This window comes from Bombus fervidus, chromosome 2 (assembly GCF_041682495.2).
Source record: "Bombus fervidus isolate BK054 chromosome 2, iyBomFerv1, whole genome shotgun sequence".
Classification (NCBI taxonomy): domain Eukaryota; kingdom Metazoa; phylum Arthropoda; class Insecta; order Hymenoptera; family Apidae; genus Bombus; species Bombus fervidus.
In genome coordinates this window covers 9,546,335-9,568,639 of record NC_091518.1, presented here as the reverse complement: position 1 = coordinate 9,568,639, position 22,305 = coordinate 9,546,335, and the positions used below count along the sequence as shown (strand labels likewise).

The 22,305-nt window shown below is 39.1% G+C and overlaps 2 protein-coding genes across 8 annotated transcripts in view; one reads left to right on the top strand and one right to left on the bottom strand.

Annotated features, from left to right (window-relative positions):
* Positions 1–22,305, top strand: part of Ets65a (DNA-binding protein D-ETS-3) — a 66,588-nt gene that overhangs the window by 33,991 nt on the left and 10,292 nt on the right. For both annotated transcript variants that reach the window (XM_072022515.1, XM_072022514.1), the window contains exon 3: positions 9,417–9,476. In XM_072022515.1, the coding sequence (XP_071878616.1) occupies positions 9,417–9,476 (60 nt within the window). The remainder of the gene's footprint in view (positions 1–9,416; positions 9,477–22,305) is intronic.
* On the bottom strand, positions 14,265–21,224 carry LOC139998168 (uncharacterized). Of its 6 annotated transcripts, none has more exons than XR_011803197.1 (12): positions 20,665–21,210; positions 20,500–20,606; positions 20,301–20,389; positions 19,772–20,196; positions 19,533–19,683; positions 19,230–19,342; positions 17,525–19,117; positions 17,291–17,445; positions 17,093–17,218; positions 15,043–16,525; positions 14,794–14,926; positions 14,265–14,492 (listed from the first exon to the last, which is right to left on the bottom strand). XR_011803197.1 is itself a non-coding variant. In XM_074112210.1 (12 exons), the coding sequence occupies exons 7-9, from the start codon at positions 17,754–17,756 to the stop codon at positions 17,128–17,130; spliced, it is 459 nt and encodes a 152-aa protein (XP_073968311.1). In that variant the 5' UTR covers positions 17,757–19,117; positions 19,230–19,342; positions 19,533–19,683; positions 19,772–20,196; positions 20,301–20,389; positions 20,500–20,606; positions 20,665–21,195; the 3' UTR covers positions 14,265–14,492; positions 14,794–14,926; positions 15,043–16,525; positions 17,093–17,127. The 6 variants fall into 6 exon arrangements, 5 of the variants coding, with proteins under 5 accessions (XP_073968311.1, XP_073968314.1, XP_073968312.1 ...); XM_074112210.1 differs by having other exon boundaries at positions 17,291–17,426; positions 20,665–21,195; XM_074112213.1 differs by having other exon boundaries at positions 16,347–16,525; positions 17,291–17,426; positions 20,665–21,195.

Here is a 22,305-nt window from a genome sequence, read left to right as displayed (position 1 = left end):
GATAAAAATATAAATCTACAAAAATACGTAAAAATATATAGAATAAATAAAAATATTTCGTTCATATAAAATGCCCAAAGACTGGTATGCACGTACACACGCGGCCGCATGCGTTTCCTCAGTTCATTTGAGGCATCCTTTGGAACGACGAACCCCCAGGAGAAGGGCACGCGCGCGCCACGCGACCGCGTGCGGCCAGTGGCGCATTTAACGCGCGATCGCTCTCGAGTGTCCGCGTGCCGGGGTCGAAGGGTATCCGCGACGACCATCCCCCTTCCACGTTCGCACACGTTGCACAACGCGTTCCTCCGTCTCGGTCCACGGACGTCGGATGTCGACGTGGACCTTCTGCTATGGGAGTCGATTTTAGGCTTCGTAGGGTTCACGATTTATTACCGTACATGTATAGGGAGAGAGCGAAGAGAAATGGATTTTGAATCCATTGGTACCGTTTTGTGCCTTCGATTGAGCCGTTTTCCATCGAGTATGTAATATTTTTATAGGTCGAGATTAGGTGGAGCATCCAACGTTGAAACGAAATTTAAAGCGGACATCTAAATTTCATAATTGCACTGTGGATTTTTATGCGATTTTAATGAATTTGGAAGTGAAGAAATGCACAAATAGCATAGAATATACAAAGAACTATGAAGAAATATTCGAAGCGGAGTGTTATTTGCGATGTTTTAACTTTATAAAGCAAATTTCTTCTGCGTAGGTTCCGTTTCTTTAGCTGTGTTTGTAAAGGTACGAAATTGCATATAAATCCGCAGTCTATTTTCTAATATTTAATAAAATTGATTCTTCTGCCTGGGTATCTTTATAAGTAAAATAGAGCTTGGAAATTTTTCCACGGTATCGTACAGTAAAATCGAAATTCAAACTTCTCTTTAAAAAGAAATATGAAGAAACAAGAAAGAAGAAATAATGTATAGTAAAAGGATTATTTTTACCGGTCGATTCTAGGATTTCGTTCTTTGCCTTAACTTTTTCTCCAAATGTCACGCAGTCTATCTAATTATGTACAAAATACATGAAGCAGGCATTCCAACACTGACAGACTCCTATATAGTAATCTCTCCCGCCCTGTTTACAATGAATCACGACTGTAAATGGTTAATGGGAGCTGTAACTATAGCGTAGTGGCTACGTTGGCCACTTTTCAGCCTTCGACGGACGTCGAACGGCGGCACCCTTCCATGGGGTAGTTTGGATGAAGAAAGGGCGGTAGGGTGGAAATGAGTATTCAGTTTTTTGTTTTTTTCGTTAGAACAGGAAACAGCGAACGGCGCTTGTAGCAACTATATGAAAATGACTAAATCATTTTGCTTACTATATTAGGTATATGTATAATTTAATATTTATAATAACATAATCGATAAAAATTGCAAGAATATTAAAAGAATTGATAAATTGTTTCCAGTAATTAAAAAGTAATTGAAAATTTATCAAGGACGAAAAGGGGACGACGCAGAAGATTTGATCTTGTAAAAGAAATGGAAAATTTATTAATAACTGGTTAAGTTCGTCAATGATAATTAAGGTAAGGAGGGAATTATTTGAAAAATTCGAAATTCTTTACGAATTCTCTGTAAGAAACTTCTTTACGAAAACTCTTCACCTAGAAGATATTTCATCGCGATGAAAGGTAGGGTGTCCTGATAGCGTGAACCACGGTTATAAACACTTTAATGGGAGCTGTCGATGCTGCCGCCACAGCCACTTTCAGCCTTCGACGTTCGTCGATCGCATCAGTTTAGGGAGCCCCGCTATACAACCCTTATACGAAATTCTAGAGAAAAAGAAAAGGGTCTGATAAAAGATTAGGAAACTAAAATTACCAGCGAACTCTCTGATTTTCCGTTCTAGATAAATTCCAAGCTTATCTAAAATCTGAACTAGTGACTTAGTATTATCTGACCAGCAAACTTCCACCATTAACTCCGCTGAATCGATCATAATTAAATCGTATGTTTAGGTCACCGCTGATAAAAATGGCACATAAAAGAAAAGTTTTTAAGTACTGTCGTATTTGAACATTTGGCAACTTTTGTAATACCATAGAGTACATTATACTTTTAGAATCAGAGTATTTCAAATATCATATTATATAACGTCGTATAGTAGCGTAGCATAATACAGCGTTTTGTATCTTTGGAACGTAGAGAGAAAGGCGAAGCCGAAAGGAAAAATTTGTAAGAAAAAGGCGAACGAGATGGTCGATAGTTGCTTCGCCTAAGAATTATCGGCCGCTCCATATTTTTTACATTTTACATATGAATATTTTATACTTGATGCTGTATCTACTAGATTGATTTATTACTTCGGTTTACTGCTAGTTAATTAAAATAAAAAATGGGGGAATTGTTAGTTCGTAATAGCAGGCAAAAATACATGAAAAACAGGTTCGAATAATTTATGAGATTGCAAGGTAGAGAACGATGATTCTGGTATTGAGTCATGAATCGACTGGCCGTGTAACAAGCACGATCAGAACTGATATTCTTCGACTCGACCTCCGGTTGCACGGGATATCCTGCTGGCGTGAATCACGGACATAAGCAAGCAAACGAGAACCATCGATGTGGCCACGCACGCACCCTGACCACTTTCAACTTCATCGTCCTTTCACCCCCTCGTTTCATGATATTCCGCGAAAAGCCCTACCTCGAAATCGATCGTCTTGATGGCTTTTTAATCGGTCCCCGTTTTACTTTGATAAAGTACTTTTTTAGAGAATAGCACAGAACGAAAGAAATAGATGAAAATAAAATAAAAGGAGAACTCGGTTCGAGAATTGGCATGTTACTGAAAATATATGTGTGTACATTGGAAATTATACAATTTATAAGTACAAAACGGCAGTTTGTAAATTTGTATAACTTTCTCGTTCTTTTGTGTAAAACCTTGATCAGTTCTCAAAGTCAAATTGCTTGGATTTTACGTTCACGTAACACACATTTTCATCGGATCGCCAAGTAGTTTCACACGAGTCTTACTGTTCGAAACGTATTTCAAGATTCGACCAATAGCCGAAATATTTTCAAATTCGCTGGATACTTGGAAGGATGCTTCACATCGAAATTCGCATTAGTCAAGTTTTGCATTCTCCAATTTCAAGCTACCTATTGCACAGTTCAAAAGATAATTTTCATAATCTGAAAATGATTATGAAATTCCTACATTTCTTTATCTGAAATTCTTACTTGATTCAAGTAACTCTCATTCTTATATTAGCATGCCACAATGTAAAACTAATATGATTATTCTGTGCAAAGATTATGATTGAATTATGGTTAAAACTGAGCTGATTCAAATAATCTTATCCCACATCATTTTTCTCGTTATATACAGAGTGTTCGGCTGCAGATGTCAGGAAATTTAAGGGATGATCTTTGAGGCCGAAATAAGTCGAAAATCAAGAACAACAAAATTGTTTCTCAATTACTGACAATTAAAATTTGGCCAAAATATCCCTGCACGCGAGCAAACCTCCTTACACGAGCGAAAGGAGGTCAGTCTATGCAACGGCGCGCACAGTGATCCTCAAACCGAACGACACGTGGGCCACACAGCCTACCTCGTACAAGTTTTTCCTGCAAAAAAAAAAAAATGGTAGATTGAACATTAAACCTGCTTACTCATGGAAATCCATAAGAACATATATATAACATAGAATATAGAACATAGAGGATTAATACTCCCTCTAATCCTTTGCCTCCATGATTCATAAACAAAATAGCGTATTGTCAATGTTCACAAAAGATTTACATACGCACCACGAGTGTCCACAAACAAGTACAACAAATTATAATAATTAATATGCCTTCCGTCTTCTTGTAGACAGTGGCTGACTCTCCTCTTCAAATTTTGCCTTTTTGTGTGAATATTTCCCATTGTCTTCTGTGCCATCGTTGGTCAATTTTGCAAAACATCTTTGCGCTGAGTATAGTCTCCTATTGAGATACTTTTCGCCGTATAAATTTTGTAGCTAAAGTGAATATTTACCGAAAAACTTAAAGTCGATTTTTCAACAGTCCCTGCAAAATATCAAATAAATATAAAGTACAACGAAGATGAAAGCATCGGCAAAGAGTATCTTAAATTTTTCTTTCTGTATGAACTCTGCATCGTTACATTACTATGTTTTAGCCATTTTAAGGCAAGAGGCTAGAGCAGTTTTGGAAGAGCAGAGTCATTCCGACAGTCGACGAGAAACTTTCAGAGAACTGAAAATATTAAACTAGAGTGTCACTTGCGTGTATCGTGTATGCAGTGCGCGTAGTGAGCGTTGTATATGGTGAAACACCTTTAATGTACCAACACTGAAAATTCTCAATATTATTTGAACAGCATTTCGCAGAGATTTGTATAATCAAAACTCGATGGAAGAAATATCGAAACGTTACAGTTGTTTCGCATGTTGTACAATGAACGAACGATATCGAAAGCAGAGATAGAGATCGTAGAAATCAGCTTTTAATTTGCCACATTGGCCGGTCGATCGATGGTCGCCGCAGATTTCCCTTGTCAATGGGTATCGTTTAACGGGCCGATATTTTCACCGGGAAATTATAATAATTATACCGTCGGGTACCGCGAGCAACGATCGCGATGAAAATTACGCGATGACCCCGTTATTAACGCAATTTGCATTCCATTGCAATTACTCCCTTTGCCTCTGGCCACCACCACCCCATAGGGGTGGTTATAACATCCACGGTGATTTCCATAAAATCTGCTTTGCACCGCGAAAACATGAGGCTGTCTTAATTAATTGATTATTTATCCGCAATTATAATGCTGACAAAGAAAGTTTACGATGTAACACGCTCGAAACAGCTTGCACTCGCCCGCGTTCGCTATTGTATATTCACCACGTAATTCGAATGTTTCGCATTTACAACCGTAGAAAATTTGTTGATCAACAGGAATCAATTTTCCACGTTGTTTTTGGTTTAAAAGGAAGTTTGTTAGAAACTTTTTAGAAGACGAAAGGGGAGGAAATATCTCCAATCTTTCTTATCAAATTGAACCAAGCAAAAGAAACAAAGTCCTCGACTGCTCCTGCTTTCTCTGTCCAAGAAATTGTACGAGACACAAAGAAAAACAAAGAATAAAAAAAAGAAGTTTTAGAACACGCAAAGATCATAGAGAGACAAAAGCGTAGAAAACACGCAGGTTGAAAAATAATAGAAACGCTTTGTCCCGATCTTGCCAGGGAATTCCTCTAATCCTTCTTGTCGAGAACAAGAAACAAAAGAAAGGAAAAGAAACCTCAAGGATTCGTTCGCTTGAAAGTTGTCAGATTTCTTCCTCGTCTCCCTCTTGCAAAGAATCAGCCTGTGATGTTCCAAGAAATTGCAAGATACGAAAAAGGAAGAAAGGACAAAATCAAACGAACAACGCTAACCACCTAAGCAAACAAGCAAAAATTAAGAAAAACTGCGAACCGCGTAAAGGTCGTAAAGGTGTAAAAAGACAGAAGCATAGAAAGCGTCCGAAGCGAAGAATAATGGAAACACCTTGGCCCATTACTGCCAAAATTCCCTGACCATTCTCTCTCTAAACGGGCACCGTTACCACAGAGGGTTTGTTCCGGAAGGGAACCGGTGGCACGTCGTTACCGGGGCAAACTACGTCGTCGACAACGTCGGTCGGTAAGTGCAGGAGGTCCGGTACGTTCGTGCCCGGCCACCTAGCAACCTGGTACCGTCGCTCTTCCTCTTCATACACACATTTCCACATCTCCACACACACATAGATACACCCCTCTTCTCTTCTCTTCTCTTCGTCTCTCTTCGTTCTCAGCCCTCTTTTACTCTCCTCTCGCTTTCTCATCTTCTTTAACCCCTCACACGCTCTGTATACAGGGTTCTCACCCTATACAGAGCGCAGGCGTTTATCCGCCCCTTGGTTCGAGGGTGTAAGTCCAAGCATAAACCCCGCCTACCTTGCCACATCAACGAGCCAACCCCTGGTGGCCGTTCTCTTGCCTCGTTCAACGAAAACCAGACTCATGGGCGGAGACAAGGTTGCACGATTATCGTCACTGCCCCTAGAAACGTTTCTCGACCGCCAGTGTCACTCAGAGCGGGTCGCCAAGATGATCGGCGCCCTTATCGCGCAGACAACCAACTCGTATCGTAGATTCGAACGATCGAATTCGTTCTTCGTGATCCTCCTTTGTGTCGTGATTTTTATTATTAATATCGATATCGAGAAGGTAGACGTCGCCGTGTAAACCTCGTAACATCTAGTCGATAAGTTTACACTCTTCCAGAAGTTCCGTTCGAACAAGTTCGAAGTAGGTTTCGGTCATTTGGTTCGGTTGGATTCTCTTGACTTCATCGAGAGGTATATTTGTTTGATTATGAGAAGACGTTTTGATTGGTTGGCGACGGGGTTACCAGCGGTTTGGACGTTCGTAGTGCCGTGATTTCGAGACACTACAGGGGGGTGTAGATATCCCGTTTAGGCCAGCGTATCCAGCGGTTGCTGGTACACGGGCCAACGCCGCGCGATGCTGGACCTTAAGAGCAGCGGGACCACCGCCGCAGAACTCCCACGCACCACGGCGTTCACCAATCTATCCATGCTGTTCGCCGGTACGTTCGTCGATTTGCGTATGTGAAACACGTTGAGCTTTGCGCGGTTCTTTATTTTATGCGAGGCTGACTTTGGTTTGGGCCCCCATGCGCTCCATTAATCTGCTGATGTTGATCCGTTGGCAGCTGATTCTGTAAACAGTGTAACGACTGTAGTTTGAAATGTCGATTGAAATATTAATTTAGTTTGAAATTAATTCACCTGATAAGACCCGATCGTGCAATCTATTCAATTCAATGTCTTCTGACATTTTTAGAATATTTTTGTATTTTCAGTTCTGAAAGTCATACCTGTCACGTTTATTCATCGTTTCGACCAAATATTGTTTGTTATAAAATTGTAGCGTTTCTTCCTATCGTGCATCTTTTTCTTAGTTCACAGATTCTTTTGTTATAGTCATTGATACTTCGTTATTGCGAGATTATTTGCGTACTTCGTAACGCTAAAAGAAAGTCTTATAAATGTACTTATTAATAGATTTCTTGTCCCAATTTTACGTTAAACACGTTTTTAAAACGTTATAAATTCTTTTCGTTCGCAAAAGTGAGAACAAGATCGAGATATAAAAGAATCGATAACGATGATCTAGATCCAACGATGATCCATGTGCGACCACGTGACACTATGGTTTCGTTTGACGCTGTATGGTGTGCATGGAACCTCGCGACAAGTGAATGTATCGAAATAACAAAAAAGAATAAGTTGACTTTTCCAACGGTACTCTCTGTTCTCTCTTTCGTGTTTGATGCTGAAGAGGCTGACACCTTTCAGTTCCTTAATAAAGAGATTCACAAACTTTGGACGATAACGTCCTCCGTGGCGAATAAGACAAGCTGGTTCTAATCTTCCCTACAAAAAGATCATTTTTATCAATACTATGTCACAACCTCGTGTAACAAATAGCAAAGGTAATAGTAAATACGAGTATTTTACAATAAGATTATAGTTTCATTATGAAGGACTTATTTCTATATTTATTTATACATATAAGAGAATCTAAACATATAGGAAAAGAAAAACAGGTCATTTTACTTGAACCACTCGAGGCTCCTTCTTTTACTCTTCGCTAACTTTATAATGAAATTTGCTAGTATTTTATCTGAATAAAAAATATATCATAAACAATCTGCAAACAATTTCACCATTCACTTACTTAAAAAGGTGGCAATGATCCTTTAAAAAAGAGAAGTTCTCCCCTCTAATGCGAATAGATGTAACTAAAAAAGCCAGAGAAAAGAGCAGGTAATTGGAAGAGAGTAGACGATTCCCAGGCTGAAGCGGTACATTAGCGCATGAATAGTCCCTGACATTTTCGTGAACGTGAAATCCGAGGCCCTATTAATGGAACATGGTCTCCAGATCAAATGAAGAGGGCAGTGAAGACGAAAAGTTGACTCGTTTCGTACACCTAGGCATTCTGTTTGCACAGAAAGACGGACTTTCTGCGAGCATGACGTACCGTACCGCGTGTGTATACACATGGGAGCCACCCTCGTGCCAATAACTGCCAAATGAAAATATATCTGTCTGCAAACAGACCGACGGCGCTCGAAACACCGCCGGAAGAATCGACCGAAGGTTCCTAAGGGATGATCGCGACGTCCCTGAAACCAATACCGTGCACGCGTTTCGATCACTACCGTGACAGCAGTGTTAACATAAATATCTTAGATAAATATAGGTGTTCGGATAAATATAGCAGATTTTAGATAGGTATACATATATAGAATATAGATAGAGTATTTCAGTATTTGGAAAATATAATAAAAAACGGTACAGAGATTCGCATTAATATTTGGATACCGCTATATGGTATTCTTATAAATTCATTCTTATGCAATCGGTACCATTTCTTATCAAAATTCTTCTGCTCATCTTCTTGTATTTATGATCCAATATCGTCCAATATCACATCAGAGTGTGATTGTTCTATTTCATTTGTATTTGTTTAAAATAGTGTTGTATGTTCTTAGCAAATATATAAATATATATAAAAATAATATATAAATATATAAATATATTTTGTTAGCAAAAATATAAATTCTATTTATGTAACGTACATAGCTGTTTGTGTAGTATCGCAATAAACTAAACGTAATGTGGAAATTTGATATCTAAGAATTAGAAGAGGTATTTTAATCTGTTGAAAAATACATAGAGGAGTCAGCCACAGTATGACGCGACGTTGGACCATAGATGCAAGAAGATGGCAATGGACAGAATATTATAACAAATGTTACTCGGTAATTTTGAGCCATTCTAACGATAATCGAAGAAACTGTTCAGCCTCGATCTTTTCGACGATCGGAACGCAAACTTCGGAAGCACCGTCTTCTCGCCACGCGAAAAGTGATTTTAATCGATCGTCGAGGCCGGTGGATCGTATTTTCCAAGGTACACGGACTTGGAAGAAGGCGGTGTATCGTTAAGGGGTCGTAAAGATTTTCTTAAGGAATTGTTTTTCAACGAAACTCGCTGGAAACCGGCGATCAGATATACTTTACGGCCACCAAGCGATTCACAGAACTGATTACCTTGCAATTGCAGACGGTATACGTCTTCTAATAACTTGACCTAAAAAAACAGAGAAAAAGAAAATTGTGTAATCTCTCGTGAGAGATCGCGAAGCGAATGTAACACGTGCCTGGGTTGCATTTTATAGCTCGATCGATGTGCTGCTTTTCTTTCAACATTGTGTTGTAAACTATTATTTTCATTGAAATTATGATGTCTGCGTGTTGAAAGATTTATTTTGAAGATTCTGTGATTCGTATTTATGCGAGCTTCTTTTTTCCTTCACGTTACAGATGCCAGCAGCTCGTACAAAGGAGGCTGGAGCCACGCCACGTCGCCAGCTCCTGGACAGGGTAAGTTACTTTCGTTATTCCTAGTTCATAGTAATTTGACGTTCTATTGTTATGATCGGAGGTTTGTACTTTCGGACGTTTGGAGTGGTTCGTGGTAGGAATAATCGTTTCGACTTGAGGTTCATAGGTCGTAGAACGTTCCTGTTGCTGTGTAAGTGGCGGTGTTTTATGAAATTGTAGTTCGTCGATTTGTCGAAATGGCTTTCTCTAGAACACCACATAAAAGACAGAATGTAGATGATCTATCGATTTTTGCTAACAGATCTTAAACAGGTTAAACATTTCTTTGATCGTTCCCAATCATAATCGATTCACGATTTTTTGGAAAAAAATTCCCCCTTTTTGTTTTCGTGCTCTTCCCAAAGAAGAAGTAATTTTGAAATAGAAATACCAGTGAAGAAGAAAAAACAGACAAATGTGGCTAACGGTTAGAGTACAAAATCTATGCACAAATTCCAGGAAGAAGCTAACATACCCCAATAACTCCACCACAAGAAGCTTCGTAACTGAAACCGCCAGAGAGAAGTCGTCTCTACGAATCGATCCTCGTTGCCATCTTATCGGCCACGGGTGCTAGGATTCCAGTTCCTCCTTCTCCCTTCTCCACCTCCAGATTTTCCTTCTCCCCGTTCTCGATTCGCTACATACAGCCCGGCCAAAGGGTGGTCGGAGGCGCCTCTGGGTGCAAGTTCACGCGTCGCGACTCCTGCCTTCTTCCCTCGCCTTTGTATTCGAATCTACGACTCTCTCCCCATACATATACGCAGCTATACATGTATCTGTATAAGAGCGTAATACATGGAACACAGTATATTCGCATATGTACTGCGGATTTTTATGCGCTTATGGAAAATTTAAAGGTGCAAAAGTGCAGAGAAGGCGCGTCCTGTAATTGGAAAAATATACGAAATATTCAGAATACATTATCTGTTCTAACATCTGTTAGATGAAACAAATCTCTGCTCTTATAGTTGTGTTTATAAAAATCCCAATTTACATAAATATCCTCAGTCCAGTTATATACATATATATTTCTCTCTATACCATACGTATGCACACATATACATGTGTGTGTATATAATATATATGCATATATAGAATACAAATATTTATACATATATCTGTGTGAGTGTACCTATGCATATGTGGATGCACGCATGTATACCTCTGTGTGTGTACGTGTGTACGCATGCCTATGTGTGTATATCTTTGATATATCTGTGTATGAGACTAGATTGTATGTGCTTTTGTATATGTGAGAATTATGTGTGCGTGTAAGTGTGTGTGAGGATGGGGTGTGAGTGGGCGTCCCGGCGCTTTGTGGCGCGTTGAACCGCGGCCCCTTTGTCGTCGAGAGAGAGAGAGAGAGAGAGAGAGGGAGAGAGAGAACAAGCCCCGGGGGCTGTGTAGAGACGCTTGGCCGCGCGGCAACACCGAACAGCCAGGCCCCACCCTGTGGACTGCGCTGGCACAATCATCTCGCGGAGATCAGAGAGCCCTGCCCGCGGGCAGCTTGTTATAAACGGCTTCTGGACGCCCGGCCAGGTTACAACGCCATGGATCAGCTGGCAAAGAGCGAATTAACGCTTTGACTCTCCACTATTCAGAGGTTTGGCGAAGAAGAGAGGGAGGGATTGGAGGATGGTATTTTATCTTGAGTTCTCGGAGTGGGAAGTTGGTTTTGGAAGATTTTATGGCTGAAAGAAAAGGATATAGAGTTCTACGTAGATTTGCATATTGGAAAGTATGGAGGAATTGTGATCTGGAAAAGGTAATTTGGTAGGTAAATTGGATTTGGTTTAAATGAAACGTGAAGCGGAGTTCAGGAATAGTAGGATGTTCTTTGTTCCACGTTTTTGTTCGGTTTCAGAAGGTGAATGTCGGTTTCGGATGACTTTATGGGAAAATAAAGATGTACGGAGGTAGGTTTGCTTGATAGGAAATAACAAAGCGAAGGACAGTTACCTGTTTCTTTATGGTTTGAAGAAGCGAATGTGAATTCTGAAAGATCTGATAGGAAAGATTTTAACGTATAAAAGCAGTGTTCGTTAGTAACAAAATTGGGAGATAAATCATTGTAGAGATAATAACTGTAAGAACAGATATTTGTACGAACCAGAAAGATTGCACATTAATTTGGTACATTGGCCAGTTCGATGGAATACGTAGTGACACAATCATTTCGCGGAGTTCAGAGGTTTAGCTTGGGGTGGTTTGATGTAAACGGCTTGTGGTTTCGACGCCTCGTTAGATTGCAATCACCATGGATCAGTTGTCAAAGAGGGAATTGATGGTCTCGTTCGCACGTGCGGATCGTACACGCAGCGATAGCATTTTCAAATCAAAACTGAAGAACGAAGAACACGGTACTATAGATATAGATAATCTTTCGGAAACTTTGGTCACTTTTAATTTAAATTACCTTCTCAATTCTTTAAGCACACGATTCTATGATTACAAATTAATACTTCTCCCTTATTATGGTTGTTTTCAGTTTGATTGATGTCTTACAGATTTGGATAGAAAAAGTATAGATAGAAAATTCTTTCAAATAAACTTCAAATGTATCTTGATACCTGAAAATGGAACGAGTGATATTATCATTAAAAACTAAAATAAAGTAGAAAAATGTATGACAAATTGATATAAAAATCAATTACATATACTTATCACTAATTTTATTAAACATAAATCAACGAATTCCTCAGCTTTCAACTGGAAACACAAGAGAAATTAAAATTCTAGAAGTCCTATAACATTCACTGTTTATTGTAAAAGTCAGCAAACTCTGACTTAGTAAAAATTTCTCTCGAACCGGTGACCGAGCACCTTCTGTTATTACACTACAAAATCCTAGCTTACTCAATTTCTACACCTCGCCTTTTATCATTTCACGCATCAACGTCTCCAGCAAGCTCGCAAATCGTCAACATCGTTCTGATCGTGGCCAACTTCCTTTGACTCGGTTTACACATCACGGGGCAACGCGAAAGGGAACGAAACCATCGTCAGCAGGAACCTCATGAAATTACGCGACGACGCGTGTTGGCCCCGGGCCACTTTGTGGCTCTCGCGTCAAATTGAAATTACAAGCTACCCTTTCGTCCGCACACCTCTCACAGGCCAAATTAATTTGTTCTTCTTCTAATAATATTCCTTTCTGCCGAAAATAATTTAGAATGCGTTTCCAACGATTCGACGATATCTTCTTCGATATTCTTTCCATTTCTTCGAGGTCGTGGATGGTGATGAATAGACTGCAGATTTTTATGCAAATTTATATCTTTGTAGATTTTTAAAGAAATTAAAAAATTAGGGAAATAGAACTTAAATAGAGATTCGTCATACTTATTAAACATTAAAACAAATGCTCTATTTTGAATATTTCATATATGTATCTCTATATGTTATATGCGTTCTGTGCATTTTTGCATATTTAAATTTCGCACGAATGCATCAAAAATCCGCGGTCTAGTGATAAACTATCCAACGATAGGTTCACTAGGCCATAAACGAATATTCCAGATACTTATATACGTTCCCCGTGGTAATTCGAGCAGAGTCATTAACGTTGATCGCGTGTTCGCCGAAACTTATGGTGGATTACGCTTGTATACTTCTTATCGATGGAAGGAAGCTCCACGGCGCATTTTGTTCACGCGATTTCTTCAGAAGAAACTGGCGACTCTGTTGCGTAACCATAGGTGAATATACTAGGTGCTGTGTTGTTCTGCAATATTATCAGCTCCAACATTTATCTTTTTCGCTTACTCTTCAACACCCCACAAAATTCCCTAAAAAAGGAAATCCACTTTAGATGTAGAATCTTATTACTATCGATCATTATCTTTTTACTAATTTCTACTACGATTCAACGATAAGAATAATTGACTTTTAAATCATCCCTATAGCACCTGACAAATTTTCCAGAAGGAAATTCTCCGCGTTATCTTCAAAATCAAAAATCTTTCTCCTCGATCTTCGATTCGAAACCTTTATCCAGTTCTCCATATGTGTGCGGCAGTTTGAAAGTACTCAAAAAATTGGCGATCGGGAAATCACACGAAAGATCAGACATGTTCCACGAAAGGAACAGGCATGCACGAGGGTAAAAGGTTCGTCCAGGCATAGATATCGACCTCCGTTCTCAACCGGTCTGCCCAGTGGCCAGGAAAAGCGACTCTAAGACAACTGGTAGAACAATAAAAGTACTCCTCCCTGTTTCCACGTTCGCCACGAGCGTGCCTCGCGTGACTTGCTGACCCAAGTCGACCAACCCTCGACCTCTCTCCCACGTGTACATATATTCCTACATCTGTGCACACATACGTATACATATGTATTTACACATGTGTATACGTGTATGTGTATCCGAAGGCAACCCTAACTTCCCTATGATAATTACGTACTCCGGCACGGCGACGCGTGCCTTGGCAGTTCGCTCACGCGCCTGATCACGTATGCCGTGACTATCATACCACCTCGACACCCATAGGTAACGACCTGGCCACCCTCCACACCGGATCTCCGGGGTAATGGGCGTTTGAAAAAGTGCAATCGAACGTCAGGTTACCGTGATTCAACGGTGAATTGAAATCAGGCCTCTGGTTGAAAGAGTAGAGGGAGGTGAAAGGTAAGCAAACAACGGTGAGACTTCGTTTGGATGTTTATGGTTGTAACGTTTGTCCATGCGTTGATTCGCCTGGAAGAGTTAGTCCTTAGTGGAAGGTAGTTGGGTGGGAAGGTTGGTAGATTGGTTTGTTGCGTAGAACTTTTCGATACTAGAACTACCAGTTTGTAATTTTTCATTGAAATTTCATAGATTCGCGTGTTTCATGGTTTTTCATTGGTAGTTGTAGCATTATCATGGAAGACGAACATGGTGAAACTTGGGAAACCAGATATGAGAAGGTGCTTGAAGAATAATGATCGCCTGCTTTTTGCGGATGTAGACTCCTCTTGGATGGATGAAAGGTCGCAGAATGTTACAGGCTAGACTCTGGAAATCCGAAGTACCTGCAATGATAATAAACATGTGCAATCTGAGAAAGTAAACTTGGAGGATTGTAGAGGATAGAACATGTTGAAACTTTAGGATCAAGTATTGAGAGACACGTTTGAGGAATAATTACTTTTGTGAATATAAGCTGTTCCTGGGCGCATAAAAGCTTCTAAAACATCGCAGTTTAGGCCTTGAGATAACGAGGTATATGGAAGGATAATCATGAATATTGCAAGGAGTATGTACGTTAATAGTAAATTGGAAAAATCACGGAAGATGTAATAGAATCATCAAGACAAGAAGATTCTTCTATACATAATGACAGATGTGTCTTCTGCAAAGAAATAATCCAACGTCTCGCAAGCATTTTAGCCAGCATCTTCAAGAATCCACTGATACATAGATACTGATGTAAAGTACTTCGTTAAAATTGTCCAATCTGCAAAATCTGAAATTTGAAACAAACAAATTTCAGTCACAATTCGAAGGCCCTAAACAAATTATGCAATATGATTATGCGTTTAGAGACATAAACGAGACTCGATCGCAACCGAATTTTGCTACCTTGAAGAACAACTGCTTTTATCGTTTCACTGGCGCTGTTAACTACGTATTTTCTTTACCGCATTACATCGTTCGTGCTCAGGGTAATATGTTTTTGTTCATCAGATAAACTGTTAGTTGTATCAAATCCCATTTGTAACGACGTGTTACGCGGAGCGAAATTAATCGTTTCCTAATTATCGCATAGCGTGAACGCGACAACCGACCGAATGAACACACTCGAAGAAAAAGGATTCTTGTCTCACCGGATGATCTTAACGCGCCGAAAGATTTTCTTTTGCATGAAATCCCGTCTCCGATAGCAGCTCGTAATGCTTATCGAGCAAAGTTCAATTAATGCCGACACGAACGCGTTCACACGGCCACAACCGTACCGATCCCTAGGTTCAAACGTCTCTCTTTGCGCGAACCCGATTCCGGACATCGCTTAATAATCATTCCCCTTGTTAAACGTATACACTTACTATCCTGACCATCGTTAAAACATATATGATAACGGTTACTTTAAAAGGATTTACCTATTCCTATAAAAAAGTTAAATAGGTTTACAATTTATAAATTTTTATATTACAAACGAGATTTATAGGTTTGTATGCTACGTGTCTTGAATAGCGTTAATAAATGTTACAACTGATAATACTTTGTCGACGAAAGTTATACAAAATGACGCGATGAATTATACAAAAGTGAGATAATAAAAAGCCGGAATCAAAAGTAAAAATTAAACGATTCCCTATTAAAGTAGCTTCTAAGGATTTTGTTCAATCGCAATCGCGTACAATGTCATTGTATGAATACCTTGAATAAATTAAGAATCTCTTAATCTCCTCATCGTTTGTTAAAACAAGAGAACTCTAAACTTTACATAAACGATCAATCTATCGTCTAATACCAAACAAACATTTCCCTTCTTAAATACTCTTTAGATCGAAGAAACACGATACAACATATTCTCCTCTTAAATACCCTACTCAACACCATACAAAATATCGATGTTCGCAAATAAAAAAGCTATCACATTGAACATGTTCATCAGACGGCTGGATTCGTGCGGATTTAAGTAGCATGCAGCTCGTGTACCCGTTGATAGACGTTGAACGACGCACGGTTAAAGTGGAAACGCAATCGGCGCGCACCCCAACAAGAAATCGGAGATGAATACGGGCCGATACGGAGGGAGAGAGTGGAAACGCGGCCAGCCAAGCGTAAACGTGTCACGCATAGGCACGTGGCCGTGTATGTACTGGCGAGAAGGCATAATACGAGCGACTTGGACGTATCCCGCGACCCCTCCAATATGTTACCAACGTTTCTTTCGCTATTCCCATTCCATCCAAACGTTGTATCGGCTGGAAGAATAATATTGTGGCTGAGACACGACCGGTGCCGATCCAGCCATTCTTATATCCTTGTATCCTTGCAGCAACCCTTCTTCAAGTACATTGGCCATCGATGTATCGAATCCAAATGTGACACGAAATTTCTGAAACGACATTAGGTATATATGTAGTGATTGGTATATTTGAAGTTTCCCAAGTTCATGTTTAAAATGATAAAACGACAAGAGAATTATTGAGCAGAGAAGTGAGAATCGTTAGTGTATGATGGATTGACAGCGTATTTGGTGAGATAACAAAAGAGAGTTCTAAGGAATCTTCAATATTGTGTTTAGCTGTATACGAAATCTCACCATTGCAAAATTAGTAGTCTATTAATCTTGGAATATTGTAGTACGTATTGTAGTAGTATTGTAGTATACTGCGTACTCTAATTATCGTTGAAAAATGGTAAGTGTCTGTTACTTATATGTTCTAATAATTTTCTTACATGAGAAGCTGTCATAACTATTCAAGAATAAATTCGAATCTATTCAAAGTGGATATTTAAACTTTAGTTTTACTTATTCTCATGTTTATAGTATAGAATTTCCCAGTACAGTACTAAGAGGATTGTGTATACACAGATGTAGTATTGCAGGGTTAATTGATGAGAATAGGAATGTCAACTGACATGGCACTACTATAGCTATTTAAAATTCATAAATATTCACGGTGGAAAGACATTCCGCAAATTCCTCGTCGTCCATTACACAATGGACAATGAAAATGATTGAACATTGAACAGTTCCAAATATCCTTTCATTATCTTCTTCCCCTTTTCCATACTCCCACAACAACTATAGTTAATACCAAACATTTAATACCGTCGAATGTTTCTCAAACAATAAATTTAATATTGGGAAGTCTACCTGAGCCCAAGCAATCTGCTAATTACTCTGATCAAGATAATCGTTTCCACATCGAAGTCATCCTTTGAAACATGGTGATTGCCGTTGCGGTGTCGTAATTGTTGCCCGATAAAGCGAATCGATTCCTCGATACAGGCTGGAAAAAGGACACAATGCTACAGGGAGTCGCTCGAGGAGATCGTCGCATCGAAAATCGAACGACAAGGCCATAATTCTATCAACGGTATTGTTTACCCGGCGAAAGGACGATCCTCCATTCGGTGGCGCCCATTTTTATTGTCGTAAATCTGGCAGCGTGAATGTGGCGGTCACGCGCCGTTTCCCGGTGACTTGTTGCCCACGATCCATGTCTCCCGGGTTTTCGTGGCCGTGGGCCACGAGCCTGTGAACGAAATCCGTGCCAGAACTTCGCCAGATCCGGTCGGTTCCCCGTACTTCCTGGTTTATCCGCGTCTCCCGCTGCCATTCGGCTAAAATGTCGCGACTTCTGACATTGCCACGGCAATGTAGTTTTTATACTTCGTACCTTCGGTAAAGGACTTTGGATCTTACTTTTGACCTGCAACGTTTCAGTTCCAGCATAATAGTAACAAATTTGGTAATAAAATAAGTAAAGCAAAGTCTGTCTAATTGTCTTAATTGCCTTGTATTTAATGCAAGGTAGCAATAGAAACGAGCAATAGAAATTTATAACGTACAACCTGTTATTTGTTAATCAACTAATATTATTATCTAGTAATATATTATCGTACAAGATACCCCTGGTATTGATAAGTCGGAATAGTAGTAATGGTGAATTTGTATAATTAATTACTTAAGACGACTAGATAGAAAAGTCATAGGCATTCTATGTTAATCATCAACTGGTGTAACAGACGTAATAGATTTTCTTCGGTGCATCTTTATATTACCAGAGTATTCTACCCTTCATTAACTGCCTATGGTGCCCCTTAACATACAGAACTAATCATTAACCAAGTTCTTCGCTGATTAATTATTTATTTGTTACTTGCTTACCAACAACTTAACACGAATTAAAGCTTAAACATAAATAATTACACGGTACTACGATAAAGGTGGTATCTTCCCTGATATCTTCTATTTGTCTGAGCAAACGCGCTTCGCATGAGTGCAATTGCATCACTGACTGCATGCGTTTACTAGAGACAATTTTTCCCTCGCAATTCAAATTCTAGAGTTACCGTTATAAAAATATTCCTTCGACCACAATACTTCTAAAATATCTAAACTGATTGTACGTTAGTTTTACCAATTTATCAAGCAATAAAAGTCCATTTCTTTATCTTCATTGTTATCTGCATAGCCTGGTCCCTAGTTTGTAATCCTACGTACTCGTAAAATTGCATTTTTACGTGACCTGATACGGGCGAAGAATTTCGCGGCCCGTAACGTTTTCAGGATTGAGCAGGGACACACAGGGACCAAAGCTAATCCCTGTTACCTTACGAGCCACTCGTTTTCCAGCCAGCACGTTTAAAGGGTCGCGTGCTACGCTCGCTTGTTCATTATTACGCACCGCACGGGCAACAGTGATTTATGCCCGAAATAGGCACACCGCTCCAGACGGCTGTGTGTATGAGTCAGTGATACCACTTAAGGTCAAATCGCAGAGTGATGAATTGACTTATTGTCGGACGTAAATAAGAGCGGCGGGTGCCGGTGTTTTAACCTCGTTCAGACACGATTAGACCGATCGCTTTGGCCCTTGTATCGCCCCTATATTAAATTATTCCATTCGCCATTTCACTTGCCCGGAAACCGGATGTCGCAGCAATAGGCATCGAAACTTTCCTCCTTCCATCGTACCTTATAAAAGCATATTGCACTTTTAATTCATATGAATTTTAATGCAAGGTCTTCTTATGTATAGTTTGGTGGTTAATGGGACTTTAGAGACTAATAGATGAAATAAATCTACCTTAAGCTTATACGTTGTATTCATCTTGAACGTGATGCAGATAAATTGTATTGCGGTTCATGGGACATTTTCCTTTAATATGAACATTAAGAATGATATAATTACAGAGCCTTCTGGAAAATAATTTAAAAGCCAATCATACATGTATGCAAAATTTTGTTATACTTTAGAAGTTAGAGGAATTATAAGTTAGATATAATTATTGTGCGCAGAGATTTCAATATTCTTTTACATTTAAATCAAACACAACATCGTGTACCGTTCAATTAACGCTAGAGCTACCAAGCTACAATTTATACATACCTATAGAACTAATGTGGTTCCTAGCAAAAACTTGTAAGGTGAATAGGATTAGGAAGCATCAAAAACCTAAAGAAAATATTTGTACAGAATATTGGATCTTCTCTAAAAAAGTAAACTCCAAAAGAGACAGCACATTTGTGCGTGTGTTAATCTGGCAAAATAATGAAAATACATTTCCATAAACGTATATAATAAGAATTTAAGAGAAACAAGCTTATCGTGAAAAAATGTTATAATACCAAATGATTTAACCTGGACAGCGATAATTTTAATTGCCGCAATAAAGTTATTTGCGGCGGTCAACCAGAGGTAGGAAGAGGATGGTCTTAAGCGTTATCGTGAAAAAGGATCAACATGCACGATCGAGTAGAATGGCTGAGAAATCAAGAGGGCCATAGTTTCGATACGATGCGTGAAAGTAAGGAAACAAGCATTGCACGCAACTGGCTCTTTAAAGTTGCGCGAGCAAGCGAATCGCTTGAGCGACTCGCGCCGGGTAATCGGGCCGCGCGTTACAACGCGATCTTTTCCTGGTAAAACCGCAATTAATCACAATTAAGCGATTGCCGTCTCGTGTCGCGTTGCAGAATTTTTCCACCGCGCTGCCACGTTCTCTGCTAACCGTATAAGTACAGAAGATTTAGCGTGTACCGCGTCAGTTTCTCTGAAAATAATTAAAAATCACGTATACAGGAAGTACTTATGAAATGTCTAAGAAAATTATGTAGCCCCTAAAGGTAGGTTCAATTACAGTAAGAATGTACTCACGAATCCAAGTTAATTTCCGATATAAATGTTTCCTTTCAAGTTTCTGTACTTATTAAAATATTAGCGTTGATCTTGATAATAGTAGATACCTAAGTACGTTAATATACAGATGTTGTAATAAAAGTAGACAGGCATATATAATAATAATAATGTCTCTGTTTCAATAAACGACAATAATTAGTTCAAGAGATAAAAGTACCTGAATATTTTTACTAATCGTGAGAACAAAATATCCAAAATATCTCTGATAGGTCCAGTTCCAGTAAGAATTCTTTACTATTTTAATCTTCGCCACATCATCAGGATCTAAAAATCCACTCATTTTCTAATTCCATAGAAATTCAGGATGTATTATGCAATCTACCTCGATCCGAAACATTCCAACGACGATGCAAAGACAATATCAAGAGGATTTGGTAACCCTTATGGCAGAAAAACGAAACCGGAAATTCAGATATAAAGGGCTAAAAATATGGGAAAGGTACGGAAACGGAATAGTAACGATAATTGTACGAAGCTGCGTAGCGGCGTTGGTTGAACAGAGGTGTGCATTAGGAAGTTGCCCAAAGTTCCAACAAAGTCGAGGAACGACGTAGACGTGGATGATTCCCCTTCTTGCAGGCCCCAGTAGCATTGTAGCGACGACTGGAACAACCAAAGAGTGCAGCAGCTTGGAATAGCGAGTCCTTTGATCCTCCCCCGTGGAAGCTGTACGTCGCCTAACGGGATTACCCCACCCCGGGTAATTGCTCGTGAATGCGCAGATATACGCGTGACAATAGCAGAACGTCGATTCGAAGTGACGTAACGTGTCTGACGTACACGACTGTCGATGACTTCTGTGCTACTGACCTTTGAACTTTATAGTTAGAACATACGCTGTACCACACAATCTTTAGTAATATGATTCTTAACTCTTAACTGCCATTGTAAAGTCCTGGAAGATATCAGATATTATAAATATTGCCATAATTTCACTGTTAAATAATAGATGGAATCAAGTGTCTTACCATTAATAAACTTGAATTAGATTGAGTGACATAATTGCCAAATTAATTTATAAATTCAGATTTTAACTTTTATTTGGAGGATCTTGTAAGCCTATAAGAAACAATTAACGAATTAACTCGACGTGGTAAGAGTACTGCGTACACCCGATATATAGAGTTGTAGTATCTTAATTAAAGTGACTATAATTAAACAATGTACTCATGTAATGTATATACTAAAGATGACTTACAATCAAACATTGGTTTTATATAGCGAGTTACGAGCACTCGCTATATAAAACCAATGTCAAACTTCCAATTACGCTAGATATACTGAAGGTGACTATAATCATTCAACTATACAATTTGAGTTGTATATTAAAGATAAGTACAGTTGACTCAATCTCAATGAAGTTAGTTTATGCAACCTCGTTTACCATCACGTAATAGTTTATATTGTGGCGAAGAAATGTCCAATCTAATCCAAACTTCTTCGTTCAACGTTTAACTCTTCTTTTGCTTTCCTCTATTTTCAATTGTTTGACAATCTTACTCATCGTATGGATTATAGTTTCTCCTCTGAAGATTCCGTTTAACCTGTTGAAAAGATTAGACAGGTTAATAAAAGCCAGTTAATGAGACCTCTTTGAAAAGTGGTCTGATGATATTAGACTCTACAATAGGCAACATACAGAAGGAACTTATTGACTTGTTGTCTGTATAGTATGACTGACTCGATTGACTCTCCTTATGTGTTACAGTTAAACAGGTCATGTATAGTACTTGAAAGTTACAGTTTGAAAGTTTGCATTTTTGCCTTTCCAATGTTTTTAGTTTAGACGCTGTGATATTGTATCGTGAGAATAATTTATGTAAATGGATGAAACAGCTGGAACAGGGATGCAAATAAGGTCTCAGTGGGCAGGTGCTGCTTGTTAACATAGCGTAACACCAGCTGCAGATTTTTAACTGATTTTGTAACATCTTATGAACTTTTGCCAAGCTATTGAAATATA